Consider the following 14,639-nt stretch of genomic DNA (forward strand, 5'->3'; position numbering starts at 1 on the left):
TATTCCCAGTGAAATAAAAATGAATTCTAGGTGGACTTTTTCAATGTGAGATTTCCTTCTTTTAGAATTCTCCTCTTTTTCCACCAAGTCCTCTCCCTTAGCTCATCAAACTCAAGCTCAATAGGAGGCGATGTTCCCCTCATATGCTTCATCACTCAGTTTTTCTGGTAGTCCTCTCTTCACATGTTACCTCTACTTAATGGTCAAACTATTTCAGTTTGGGAGTTCTATCACTGTTACTGGGGAGGAGCAATAAGCTATGCTTCACTCATACTTTTAGTTAGTCATTCAGCATGCACTAGACCTGGACTAGGCTTTGAACTAGATCAATACCATCCACCGTCATAGTGTTTATGTTCTAGTTTGGAGTAAAAGACAAAAATAAGAAAATTAAAATGTATAATCTGTTACATAATTATAAGTGCTAAGGAGAAGGAAAAAGAAAGGAAGAGGAAGGATAAGACTATCAAGAAAGGTTTCTCTGTTGTGGTGATATTGAGTAAGAGTCAAGGAGATAAGGAGAAAGCATGCATATCTCTTAGGTAAGAAAACTTTAAGCAACTGGAACTGCATAAGCAAAGGCCCTGAGATGGCACAATGTCAGGCCAGGAGACCAGTGTGGCTACAAAAGTGATAGGGAAGAGGATGGGCAGGGAAGGAAGTATCTGAGCACCTTGTTTACAGGGCCTTGCAAGTTCCAGTAAGGCTTTACCTTACTCTAAAGGATCAACTCTAGTCTTCTGCATAATTTATACTATCATAGGGGTGAACAAGGAGCCATTAGGGGCCTTTGAAGCCCCTCAAGAGGCATGGCCTTTCAAAGAGCAGATCCCTGCCTCTTGCCATGAGATATGGAGGCTGCTCCCAGTCAAGTCAGGTCATAAGACAGCACACAGCCACATGTGGACAGAGCCTGGCTCTGTTGGAATGGAGCTTTTGCCAAGACCAGAATACAAAGACGCACGCAAAAGGAGTAAATACCATTACATGATAGGTTTTCTCTGTACCTTCAGGTCCTCCTGATGAGTCAGGAATGAATAAACTTTGCTGTGAGATCATTATCAGGAGGGTCACCAAACCAGCAGTCACTAGGATCCATCAGAAAACCAAGCTCTATAAACTTGTGAGAGGCAACTGTAGTTAGAATCATACAAGTTCATCTTTGCTCCATTTTCTAAGCCTCCACTTTCTCATGAGCAAAATGTGAGTTATAATAGTACATATCTCATGGGTTGCTTGGTAAGATTCAATGAGCTAACAATACATAACAGCTACATTTAAAGAACCCACACTGTATTCCAGATTCTACTCTTAGCACTTTAAATAAAGCAACTAATTTAGTCCTCACCTCCAATCACATGAAGTAGATGTACTGTATTACTGTCTGCATCAATTGTCCACAACAAATTATCACAAACTTGGTAACTTAACAAAAGAAATTTATACTTTCACAATTCTGGAGGCTAAAAATCCAGAATTAAGGTGTCTGGACTGGAGTGTTGTCTGGATTGTTGTCAATGATGATACCAGACAATGTTGTACATTTTAAAATGCTAGTTTGGAGGAATCTTTGATCCCTGAAAGTCAAAAGTTTGCAGCAAAGTGACAAGAGACTGATTTAGTCATACATCTTACAAGTGGTAGAACAGAGATATGATCCAAGTTTTTCCAATACCACTTCACTGCCTCAATCATTGCCCTGCATTGGAGATGTATAGAAATCACTCAGCTTGTTCCTTCTCAGAAGACCAAATATGGGGCCTCCCTGGTGGCGCAAGGGGTTGAGCACTGCACTATGGAGAAGTCCGCGGCCTCTGCAGCATGAGTTCAATCCCTGGCCAGCCAGGGAGCAGCCCGCATGGCGCAGCAGACCTCTCCTGATACCTCCGCTGCTCCCCTCAACAGTGTACTTCGGTCAGTCTGCCTGTTCTGTTCCCCACTCTGTCTCTGGTGAGTCCTCTCACCCATTGAATCTCTGGCCTGTGCCCCAGCTCTTGTAGGCACAAATAAATAAAATCTTAAAAAAAAAATTAAAAAAAAAGGCCCAATATGAAGGAACTCATCCAAAGTTTTGTTCAAATGGAAAGAATCTTATTCTATTTCACACATACCTCATATTAATTACTTCCAAGTAGTAAATCCAGAATCAAGTTTGAGGATAAAGCAGTTTAATTTGGTGGTATTTTTTGCTTTAAGTCAAAGAAATCAGTACAATGTCAATAAAGACACAAATGCTAAAAATGAGAACTGCAAGACCTCAATGATGACCAGCTAAATAAAGGGCAAAGGCAAAGGAGAGGTGGGTAACACATGATGAACGCAGGCTTGGGAGACAGAGGCAAGAAGACAGAGTCAGGCAAGAAGAGGCAAAGGGAGAGGTGGGCTGGGAATACAGAGACATGGGTAATTAAGTAAATAACCCACATTCTGTTCCAGTGAGCTCTTGAAGGTCAGACTTCAGAGCAAGTTGCTTGTTTTTATTTACAACCTTTTATTTCTGCTCTTTGAAATGTTAACTAGTGGTTATTTCAGCTCACAGTTCTTCAGTTAGAAAAGGAATGCATTTATCTTAACAAAGTAGCTTAGCTAATCCTAAGTAGATCCCTCAGAGGCTCAGCTTTGGGTGGGAAGACCCCCTCTGGTGACACCCAGGCAGTGGAAAAGAGGTTGGGGTTGCAGAAAAAGTTCTTCCTGCAAATCAGATCTTGCCAATCCCATGCACCCACCCCACAATTATTGTGGTCATGCTGTTCTCAGATTAGCAGCATGTGACTGACTGACTTTGCACTTTGTGTGCCTGAGTCTAAAAATGTTAACCACAAAATTCAAATGCCAGCAGACACTTCATATGTGGGAAATAAGGAAGCAAAGGAGGCTACCCCATTTTCCTTCTCACTTCTTCCTACCATACCATTTACCTCCTCACTCAGACCCCTCTGGCCTCTCCTGAATTCTTTTGCCCCTAAATTGCATGGAGTACAATAGGTCTTTGTGGTCATCATGGAATCCCGTACTCAAATATAGGGCTGGCTAGAAGGAGGGCTGTTTCCAGCAAAATGATATCACTGAGACCACAGAACAGGAATTCCCTGTGTCCCAGCCAACAAGCGTAACAATCTCGTGTATTGATGGTCTGCAATAAGAACACTGCTTCCGCAAAAGGAATCCTCTCACACGTCTGAATTGAAGAAGTATGCCCTGGGGACTCCATCCTTTCTCAAAGCAGCTGCCTTTGTCAACAAGTCTTAGTTATTTGTTCTGGTAAGAAAGACTGAGAAAATCTGCACTGGCCATATATCAACAATGTGGGGTCATACTGAGCTTGGAGTGGACTAGCTCAGTCAGGTTTCCTAAACTTACAGTTCTGTAGTCTATACCTTACATCCATAAATTCTCTCATTTCTGCCTCCTCATTTTGTACCTAATATCCTATGTCCATTCTGCCAGCCTGCCAGTCCCTCACCAACCTGATTAGTCCAAGCAGAAGTCTCTGGGTCCCCACTCATTCCTTCTTCCCAGATCAATCTCATCTCTTCTGCTCTCTTTGGGGAAGAATCATCGGATTTCACTTGGTCAGGCTGTGGGTAGATTGAAAACTTTATTTTGAAGGAAAGTTGGTACGTCTGCTGAACTGTCTTAAATTATTAGTATCTGTTCCTGGTAGGGTGCAACAAATAAAAGTGGTATTTGGGAAGGACACTATAAAAGTCCCCTGGATTTCTTTAAAGCCTATTTTCTGTACTCTTTTAGTGAAGAGGTTAAGGGTTTCAAGAAAATTTCCTGACCTTGGAGGAAGGAGTATCCTAGATCAAAACTAGTAAGACTAATACAATAGAAAAAAATGTGTGTTCAGTCTGATTATTTCCTCAAATACAGAACGCGACTAAAAAAATGGTGTCCTGGTCAATTCTGTAAGCTGAATGAAGAATGTGTGAATATGAGGTGGGTTACCAGCACAGATAGAAAAGGCAACTAAAAGTAATGTGCAGTGTGTCACTGTGCGTTCTGGGGGAAGAAGGTATCTTGTCCTGTGGACTCTGGTAGCTCATCTCTCTGAAGGGACTTTATAGTGATAAAGGATCTCCCCACTAAGATAACCAATATGTCCCCACCCCACTATGATTTCATGTTCACAAGCTACCTTGCCATGATTTTTCTGCAAGGTAAAAAATGAGCTGATGATTATTAAACAATAAAAGGATATTAATCCTTATATTGCACATTTGGTTTCACGGGATTCTCCTCTTTTTATTCCATGAGGTAAAATCAATTGTCTTTTCCTATAAGACATAGGCTGCCTGTAGAATACAGAGCAACGTGGAACAGGCCTCAGGAGGGAGCCACACGTACAGCACAATCTGTGCACTTATGCTCACATCCAGCTGGTCTACATTCTTACTAGCTCCAACTCACAGAGGCAGGAAGGGCGCAGTCAGGCCAGGAAGCAGACTGGAGGGATCGGAGTAAACAAGAAAGATGCTATATGCTTTTTCTTCTTCAGAATTACAATAATGTTCTGCGTGGAGGGCAGTGTCTGCCCCAGGAAAAACTTGGATACCGCACAAAAGCAAGTATATGGAAATGATGACTAAATTAATTGAGACTCTTCACAGAAATTCCTACAAACCCGAGCACTCTGGGGAGCACATGAGTTGAAGAGGAAACTTTTACTCCATCCTCTGGGAAAGCATCAGTACCTGGAACTGACCTCTGAGAATGCTATTTTATTCCATCTTCAGGAAGCAGGTAGTTAACACTGGATAATAGAGACACTACAGGGTCCTCCAGCTACACTCTCCACACGGGTAGGAAAAGGCCACATCCTCTCAGAGCTGTATATGGAGCTGGCATGTTTATTCCACTTCTCTTGCCTTCAGTTCTCCCCCTTCAATGTTCCCAGTGAGCAGATCCATACCCCACAAATTCTTATGATTTGACTTCCTCTAACACTTTTTTGCTCTTTGTACTATGTGCATTCCTAAAAGCCACCTTCCATATAGTCCACCCGCTGCTTGGTCTACCATACCTGGCTTCTGCCCCGCCATTTCATCAAGCCACTTCATAGATATCAAGTAGATGCATTTCAGTATTTACATGTCCTATAGAAGTTGATACTGCTATCTTTCTTATGACTCTCTCCTTTCTTGGTTCCTCTTAATAATCCTCCTACTTCTTGGACCCCTACTTTTCTCCTACTCTTTTTCTCTCTACCCTTTAAATTGGGGTGTTCCACAGAGCTCCAGCTTGCAAACTTGGCTCATCTCACTTCACATACATCCCCCAGCTGAATGCAATGACTCCCTTATCGCTACAGTGATGACTCCCTGATCTCTATGGGATGACTCCATGATCTATATCTTCAGTCTATGGTTTTCTCCTGAACCCCAAAACTACAGTTCTAGCCACTACCAAACATATCTGCTTTAGTCTTTCATATCCAAACACACCATGTCTAAAATTTAACTTTCCTTCCCACTCTGATTTTTTCTGCATAAACTGTTTTGTGAAGGTCACCACAGCCCTGAGTCTTCCTAGCCTTTCTTCTCCCACCAATCAAACTCCAAGTTTTGTTGATTCTATCTAATAAGTCTGTTAAATCCATTCATATAGCTCATTTCTTGCCTGGATTCACACATAATGACTTCTGAAGCAGCCTCTCCACATCTAGACTCTTCCCCCACAAATCCATCCTCTACTTTGAAGCTAGCATCATCCTGTGATGTAAACCTGATTATGCAACCCCACCCACGGGAACTTATTCCCATGGTTCTCAAAATAAAAGTTAAGCCCTTCAACAACAATTCTAAGGTCATGTCCTCACACAATCTAGGTATAGTTTAAGATGTTAGCCTCTAAATAGCTCCTTTTTCATATCCTCATCCCTGATATGATGTTCCCGCTTCCTCTGCCTGAAACACTTTTCTTTCTTCTCTTCTTCATCTACTTAACTCCACCTCATGAGGAAATGGAAGCTGAGAGTATTCAGTTTATATATCACTGCTTCCAGGGAGTCTTCCTGAAAGTCTCTTGTCCCTCTTCTACTGATGGACCAAGTACCCTCCTTTTCATCTGTTTGACAGCACCCCATACAATGCTATAATGGCTTTTAACCTTTGTCAGTTTCCTCTATGAGACTGTGCACCCTGAAAACAAAGAAAACACCCTGAAAACAAAGAATCTCCAGAAACCAGCAAATGGCCTGGCCTGTCAGTATTCTAGTATGTCAGTTGAATAAATGAATGGATACAGTTGATTAGAATTTTTAGTACATGATGTTTTCCATCAAGCAAGGGAGGTTGAATTATTTGATTATTTCAAATGTGTTTTAACTTCACAACTCTTGGTTCTATTTTTAGTGAGCTGCCAGGCAACCTCAACTTCAGTTTGCATGTATTATAGAAAGCAAGAAGACAGATGTTTGGGCAGCAAATCCCAAATCTGAATTCCAGAGCTTAGTCATAAACTCCATGGAATATTTTCTCATGGAATTACCAAGAATAATAGATTCAAATGCTGCTTATAATAGAAGGCACTGCACATTGAGGTGGTCCTTTCTACTAAGCAAGCATGGTTAACTCTACATTTTCTCCGATGATGAGCATTCTCTTTGAGGCAGTCTATTAAGCAATAATGTTATCTCCTGTTTTGTGGCTATGTAAGCATCATGCAGGGTGAAATCTCAACCCTGCCTCTTGTTAGATGTATGACTTGGCTGAGCTATTTCACCTTTTCGAATCTTTACTTTTTAGACTAAATAATTTTAAGCATTTCTTCCTTCGGGAGGTTTACAAGAAGACATAGTGAGTTCTGCATTAGAAGAGCGAGTCCAGCCACGCCTATGGCCTCAGTTACCATCATGTGTAGAAATATTCCCACTTAGGTTTAGTCCAGACATAGGTGTTCTTCACCTTTCAGTTGCCTCCTCGACCCTTTTTTCAGCTTGGATATCTCACAGGAACCTCAAACCTACTCTGCCCAAACAGAATTACTGCTTTTCCCCTTTTCCTTCTCCCCTTCCCCTGTTTCCCCCTTCTCTTCCAGGCTTCTATAGCTCAGGGAACATGTCTGCTACTCATCCAGCAGTGCTACCCAGAGCAACAGCTTCACGTTCCATTCCTTCCTCATCCTGGCCCTCCTGGTCCAAGCAACCCGCTCATTCAGCAAATGTCACTGAGACCTCGTGTTCAGTCCTGGGATTCTACCTCCCAGAGATTGTGATATTCACACACCCCTTTCCACTTCACTGCTACCTTCTTACTTCAACCATTACCTTCTCCTCCCATACAAGTTATAACTCGTCTCCCTGTTTCTCTTCCTGCCACTCGACAATCTGCTTTCCACACTGCAGCCAGAGGGATCTTTCGAAGTTATAGATCATCAACTATCAGTTACTTAGAACACTTAATAGCTTCCCATTTCTTTACAACCCTTCTTACAAGACCAAAATGCTTCATGTAGCCGTTGGTTCTGAGTGTTCTGCTCTCCCTTTGGGTTGCCAGTTTCTTATTTTCACTCTTCCTTCACTCTGCCTCCTTTCTGGCTTCCCGTCACCATTCCTTCCCTGCACAGAATCACTGCGGTGGGGCCCAGGCACTGCTATCACCGTTCTTCCCCTGCCACGGGCCCTAGCACAATATTTTTCCTCTGCCTGGAATATAACCCTCCTATTCCCTTTACTTAGCTATTTTTTGCTTAGCCTTCAAATTCCAGCTCAACTAGCCTTCAACCTGAGTAACTTTCAGTTACCCCAGAAATCCCAAACTAAATGGCACCCCTCACCTCTCTCATATCACTTAAGTTATTTTAATTATCTATTTACATACTTAGGTCTCCCACCACCCCAGTGATTCCCAATTCTGGTTATATATGAAATAACGAAATTGCAATTCTTACTCCATACTAATTAAACCAGGACTGTTGGTGTTGGGATCCAGAGTATTGCTATTTTTATTTTTAATGGCTCTCCACTTCTAATGTGCAGAAATGCTGGGAACCACTAATTAGGAAGGTAAGCACCATTTCTTCTTAACCACAATTTTATCCATAGTGCCAAGCACATAGCAATGTCTGCATACAGTCAGCACTCACTAAATGGTAACTGTAGTTATGATTATTGTTGTTATCATCACCAATATGGTTATGATTAAGATAATTTTTTCACATTTTTTTGGCCTGTGATTCTTTACATAACTCCAAGAAAAAAAAAAACTCTTGCAGCCAAGTCATCTTTTTAAAACTCGATTAGTTTCTATTTCTTGTCAACATAGTTTCAATTAAGGATTAACCAGAACCTTGTAAACATAATGTTTTCAAAACAAGCCACATCTCCAAGGTAAAACAAAATACCACATATTAAGAAATTCAGTTCATATCCTTAATAATTCCTTTTTTACATAGGTATGTATCAGTAATTATAGTCATTTGAACAGTTACTTTCTGATTTTGTAATAAGATGAGTTATTGCTTATCATTCTGATTCTAAGCCTTTCTGTTAATAGGGTTTCTCTTCTGCCATGTGACCTATTTTGCTGAGCAAATGTCAACCCCACTCCCCACTCTGGCTCGGGGATTCATACTGAAGTTTCTTCAGCTTACAGTTTTCCTGTTCAGTCATGTGTCAGAGAGAAGGCTCTGAACAATTTCTCCTTTAAAGAACCCTCTAAGACATAATTTCCATGATTCAGTTCTTGACCATTAACTTGCATCAGAATTACCTGAAAGGCTCATTAAAACACAACTTGCTGGTCTTCATTCTCAGTGTTTCTAATTCAGTGTGTCTTGGTAAAGTCAGAGAATGTGCATTTTTGACAAGGTACCAGGTGATGCTGCTACTGTTAGTCCAGGGACCATATTTTTTTTAAAAGATTTATTTATTTATGCATACAAGAGCTTGGGTACAGGCCACATTCTAAAAGCCACCTCTTCAATTCATAATGCACTGCACCTACCACCCGAGTTAATGGCTGATACTTTAAAAGAGAAAGAGAGAAGAGCAGTTGTTAGGCCTTAGAGAGCACCGTGAGTGAAGACGCCCCAAGTTATTCTTCATGTTTAAAAGCTCAAGCATGGGCCTTTTCCCCATAATTTCAGAGGGATTTTCACTGTGTTATTTTGTTAACAACCCAACATATCCCACCCAAACTTCTCTTTCTTATAAAAAGGAGATTGTAAAGGTATGTGGGGGCAGCCTGCCTCAGTTTGTCCCTAACATGAAATTCCCACAGTCACCTCTGGCCTGCTTTTCAAAGGCAGCCCTTGTTCATCATTCCTGAAGCCAGCCAGTTTTGTGCAGTTGTTTTCAGAATTATTTAACACAGTGGTGGAAGGGGGACTGAAACAGCAGTGGGGAAATGCTAAGAAGTTCTTCAAAGAAACAAGCTTCAAACAAGGGGCCAGGAAAAAGAATAACTATAATAAAGAAAAAATCAAAATCAACAAACAGCTATAAACCAGAGACACACTGGGAGGGGGGGCGGGGAAAGAAGGGATTGGGGTGAAAATAAGGGGGGTGCAATTGCATGGGGAATATAAAAATTTAAAAAATGAAAAATGATGTGAAAAATATATAAAAGAAATAAAAGAAAAGAAAGGAAAAAAAAAGAAACAAGCTTGGAAATCATTTTAGTAGGTTTTTATCAGGGGTTTGTTGGGAGAGAGGTAGGATGAGGAATCCCAGGACACCTGGAGGGAAGAACATTGACCCAGCACCAGCAGCCTCATAAGGTGCTCTGTAAACAAGCAAGGACTATGGCTGGAATAAACAGGCAGAGTGAACATGAATTTAACACTCTGCAGCTGCTCACCATGCAACCTGATGCTTCAGATGTGCACACAGCTTCACTGTGAAGGGAGTGACAAATAACAGGTGTCCTGTGCTACCCTCATTTAAGGTACCCTTGGGGCACCTCTTAGGGTGACTAATTATCCCAATTTGCCCAGGACCATGCTGGTTTTAGCATCTTCTTGGACCCACCTTCTTCAGTCATACTCTCTTCCCCTCGTTTCTTTCCCACCCCGCCTCTTTCCTGCCCTCTTCTCAGCTACCCGGCTGCCTCTCCTCTAGTTCACTGTCTCCTGGTAACCTCTGGCACCTTGAGTCTGGAGACTCCCTTAAACAGTTCTCTTGTCTTCCCTGAGCTCAGTTTTACATCTGATTTCACTGTCACCTTCAAGCTTCCCACCATACTGACTTTTTAAATACCCCACGAACATGAATTTTTTTCCCCCAAATCAAAACAGCCTCAAGGTTAAAAAGATCGAGTTCACATGCTCCAAGATTCCTGGTCCTGACGGCACAGGAGAATTGCCTGGATTTCCCCAGATCTGTCCAGAGCAATTGCATCCAAATCTATGGGGGAAGGGGCCCAGGTAATATCATTAATTTTTAAAGCCTTTTACATGGTTCTAATCTGTAGCTAATCTGAAATCTTTGAAATCAGCTTGTACAGAATTCTTGAAAGATGGGCATTAAGCCTCCGCAGTCATCTTCTCCGTTAACACGGAAAACAGGGCATTTCCACACAATCCAGGTCATTGCCAGATACCTGTGATTGCCAAAAGTTCATGTTTTTTTTTTAAATTTTTTTTATTATATTAATTTTTAAATTTTTTTAAATCATTGTTCATTTTTAAACAATGTTTGCTTCCCCCCACCCCCTCAGGTGTAGTCCCCATAGAGTTTCCTTCACCAGTGCACCCGTGCACCATCACCTCAGTCCCCTGTGCTCCTCCCTCCCTCCCTCTCATCCCTCTCCTGCCTCCTCCCCTGAAGTATGTCTTTGATTTATAATTGTCCATTTTTGCTTTGTTGTGTTTTGTACTGTTATTATTTTTTTACACTGATGTCTTATTTGGTTCCCCTATATTCCTGCTATAAGTGAAATCATCCGATATTTACCTTTCACTGTGCACAAAAATCAACTCAAAATGGACAAAAGAACTGGACATAAGACCTGAAACCATAAAATATATAGAAGAAAATATAGGTAAAACACTATAAGACATACATTGCAATAACATCTTTAAAAACTCATCACCCAAAACAAAGAAAGTGAAGGAAAAGATAAACACCTGGGAGTACGTCAAACTGAAAAGCTTCTGCACAGCAAAAGAAACATTAACCAAAACAAAGAGACACCCCACTGATTGGGAAAAATATTTGCACTCCAGTCAACTGATAAAAGACTGGTGACAAAGATATACAAATAACTCACACAGTTCAACAAAAACAAAATAAAAAATCCAGTCAAGAAATGGGCAGAACTTAAAAGACATTTCTCCAAAGAGGAAATGCAAATGGCCAACAGGCATATGAAAATTTGTTCAAAAAGTTCTTGTCTTGACCCAAGTTTTGCTTCATTCTAACTTTCACCCATGGATCACAGCTCTAAGCTATGAAGCAATGCTGAGTGTATTCACTTCTTCATTTTTTTTTTTTTCCAAATCCTCAAAGATAGCCAGGATGTAAGTCCTGCCTTCAAGTTTCCTATTCTCAAGGCTAAATAACTCCAATTCCATTAACCATTCTTTATGTGCCATGATTGCCAGATCTGTCACCCTCATTGTCCTTCCTTAGAAGCCTTATACTTTGTTAATGATCCTCTCAAAACACACTGCTCTCAGCAGAGGAGTTTGTGGTAACTGCATCCTTGACCTGGATACTGACTCTGCCTAGTACAACTCCTTATTTCAGATACTCATACTGACAATTGTGGCCTATAAAACCTATAGATCCTTTTCACTTAAACTACCAAGTCAGGATTCCTACACCAAATATATCATTTAAATGGCCACTATATGGTTCCAGCCCATTTTTCCAGCCTGATCATACTTGATTCTTTCATGTAATTCATTGAGGTCCCACTAAAAACTGTATATTTTTGGCAAATTTTCCAAGCATGCTTTCTGTTTTCATCCAAATCACTGAGAAAATATACCATATGGGGATCCTATATCTCTGAAACATAAAATTCAATGTTGTAAACCAATGTTATCTCAATTAAAAAAAAATGGGATAAGGAGAGAAACTGATATAATATCTGGGATTTTCTTTAAAATATTCTAATACTAACAAGAAAAAGACTTGGTGGGGAGAATAAGAGAAGAAATGAAAATTTCTTGTTTTGGTAATTGTTGAAGATAGGAAGAGGAATATAAAAATTTATTATTCTTTTTATTTTTATTTGAAAATTTCTACAACAAAATCTTTGAAAACCTTTTGCTGAAATAAAAAATACTCTCTGAATTTGAGACACTGCCAGAATTTATTAACTCTAGCACCCCCATACACATCTTTCAAATTAGGGTAATTTGCTTTAACTTTTAAAAACAAATTTTTTCCTATCCCAGATGCTGGCCGAGTGCATTCCGCCTTCCACCATCCACTGACTAGGCCCCCACCAATTTGCTATAACTTAATTTAGTAAATCCACACCAGTCTGTAGTGATTAGGACTTTCCTTTCCAGATGCTAAGAAATCTTCCATATTTATTTTAACGATTTTGTCAAGAATCAATTTCATGTGTAGTTTCCTGAATCCTTCTCCCATATTTTATGATTTAGATTAATAACAGAATTTAAAGAACATAATCTCTGTAAAGTTCTTTAAACTCATTTAGGAAAGTCAGGGGCTGCCTTTATAATTTCCCATCTGCTTCAATGACTTCTTAATGATGCGTGTCTTACTTAGAACTAACTGAACTTAATTTTTCCAGATTGAAGCAAAGTAAAAGAAGTTCAGAGTTTCCAATTCCTTTGTATCATTCATTATCATTGTACATCCCTCTTCCTGTTCATGGTCTTGCAATGAGCCGTAACCAAAATAACTAATTTTGTTATCTTTAGCATTTTTTCCTGCATGCCTCATCTCCAAGCAATACTTAGCCCAACTAATGTTACTTTTAAAAGAATTCTCCTAGCTTTTCAGCATTCTTCTCAATTACTTTTTTCCATTGTTATACAAATTCCTGTAGAATAGTTTTTGTTTTATGAGTGTCATAGTCATCATAGAAATTTTTAAAAAACAGAAAAATATGTAAAAGAAACTTATAATAATTTCTGAGCTCCTTATCAAAGTCTCTCTGCTCAAACAGTTGTTTTTAAATATCTTTCAATTTTCTTGGCCATGAAGATTAGTTATGAGTGCATAATCTGATTTCTCATTTAGATGGTTATTTCTTTTTTAGACTCTTATCCTTTTTGAGCCATGTTCTTTAGCAAATATGACCATGAGATCTTAACTATCACCTTTCTGTTTTGCCTTCTTAAAAATTAAGGCTATGTGCCTGGTAGTCTCCATTTCTCTCCCTTGGGATTATTAATGATTCAATGATGTAATAATTTCTCCCACCTTACTAACCATATCTCTCTCTTGAATCAGAATTAAGTCAATGAAGTAGGGCACTAATGTCTTCTTCTAACATGCAAAAAGCATCTGTAAGGAAAATAAAAACTTTCTCACATATTCTGTTTTTGGAAAATCAATTTTCCAACAAATACCCAGATAAGATACAGAGTTTTAGAATTTCGTAATTGAAAGGGGCCTGGGACATGATGATGGAGGAAAGCAAGCCAACATTTACTGCAACTTTTTCCATGCCAGGCACCATACCAGGCACTTCACATAATTTTTTCTTAATTCCATACCCTCATACTGGATATACTATAACTATTGTTTTAGTCCTTGTTTTACAAATAAGAAAAATGCAAATGAGATAGGTTACAGAACTTCCCCAAGACAGAGATAGTCAAAATCTTCAAGATAATAAGAACTTGCATATTCAGTGTGTACTGTCCTCCTGAAATTGGACTACAACTTGAATAATTTGCCTCAGCCTAGCTTTGTGGTTTGCAATAGGAGCACTTCATCCAAAACTTGCATTTAACTCAAGTGATTCATCTTATATTCATGTAACAATGGCCTTTTCATCTCTCTCCTTTATTTTCCCACCCAAAACCCTGCACTAAGCTGCCAATCTCATGCTTCTGTATTTTCACACAGCAAACAGTATTTTTAATATTGCCTCCTAAACATTTATATCATTGGATAAGAAATAGACTTCCCTACACTCCATTGGTAGGAGGCCCATCCTTCCAAACCCTTTGACAAGTACAGCTTCATGTTTGTGTAGAGTAGAAGACACAAGTGTGTTTCAATAGGTTAAACTTTGATTTGAAAAAACGACGATGGTCAAAATAAAGCTTGGAATACCAGACTGATCAAATTTCCCCAACGGTTGGATCAATGAATCATAGATTTATTCTCCTTTTTTTCTGCCTTCAGCTTTTTTCCTGAAAATGACAATAGCTTATTCTGTCTCTCACAATGGAAGATGTAGAGTCCGGCCAGTGCATTTCTGAAAATGAAACATAGAGACTACTAGATCCAGGATCCTGAGTGAGTCACATTCTCAGTCTTTGTAAAATGAGAATTAATGGCAATACCTACTTGACAAGGTTGTTAAGAGGATTAAATTAAACAAAATACTCTATTAAAATTTGCCATATGAACTGCAAAGTTAATGATTATGATTCCTATGATAATGATGTTTTAGGGTTCACACAGCCATAATTACATTTGTAGTCAACATATAAAAGCAAATACAGAATTGTGTAATACCCAAGTAACCAGAGGCTTTTTA

The 14,639-nt window shown here is 39.6% G+C and overlaps 1 protein-coding gene across 2 annotated transcripts in view; it reads right to left on the bottom strand.

Annotated features, from left to right (window-relative positions):
• ENTPD1 (ectonucleoside triphosphate diphosphohydrolase 1) overlaps positions 1-14,639 on the bottom strand; it is a 75,237-nt gene that overhangs the window by 41,122 nt on the left and 19,476 nt on the right. Inside the window, exon 1 of one of the 2 annotated variants that reach the window (XM_037497583.2) lies at positions 1,008-1,252. The exons of the other annotated variant lie outside the window; for it this stretch is intronic. Coding sequence (XP_037353480.1) covers positions 1,008-1,059 — 52 coding nt within the window. The 5' untranslated portion in view covers positions 1,060-1,252. Of the gene's footprint in view, positions 1-1,007; positions 1,253-14,639 lie in introns of those variants that run through there. 2 annotated transcript variants of the gene reach the window in all.

Source organism: Talpa occidentalis, unplaced genomic scaffold (genome assembly GCF_014898055.3).
Source record: "Talpa occidentalis isolate TD23 unplaced genomic scaffold, MPIMG_talOcc4v2.1 talOcc4.8, whole genome shotgun sequence".
Lineage (NCBI taxonomy): Eukaryota > Metazoa > Chordata > Mammalia > Eulipotyphla > Talpidae > Talpa > Talpa occidentalis.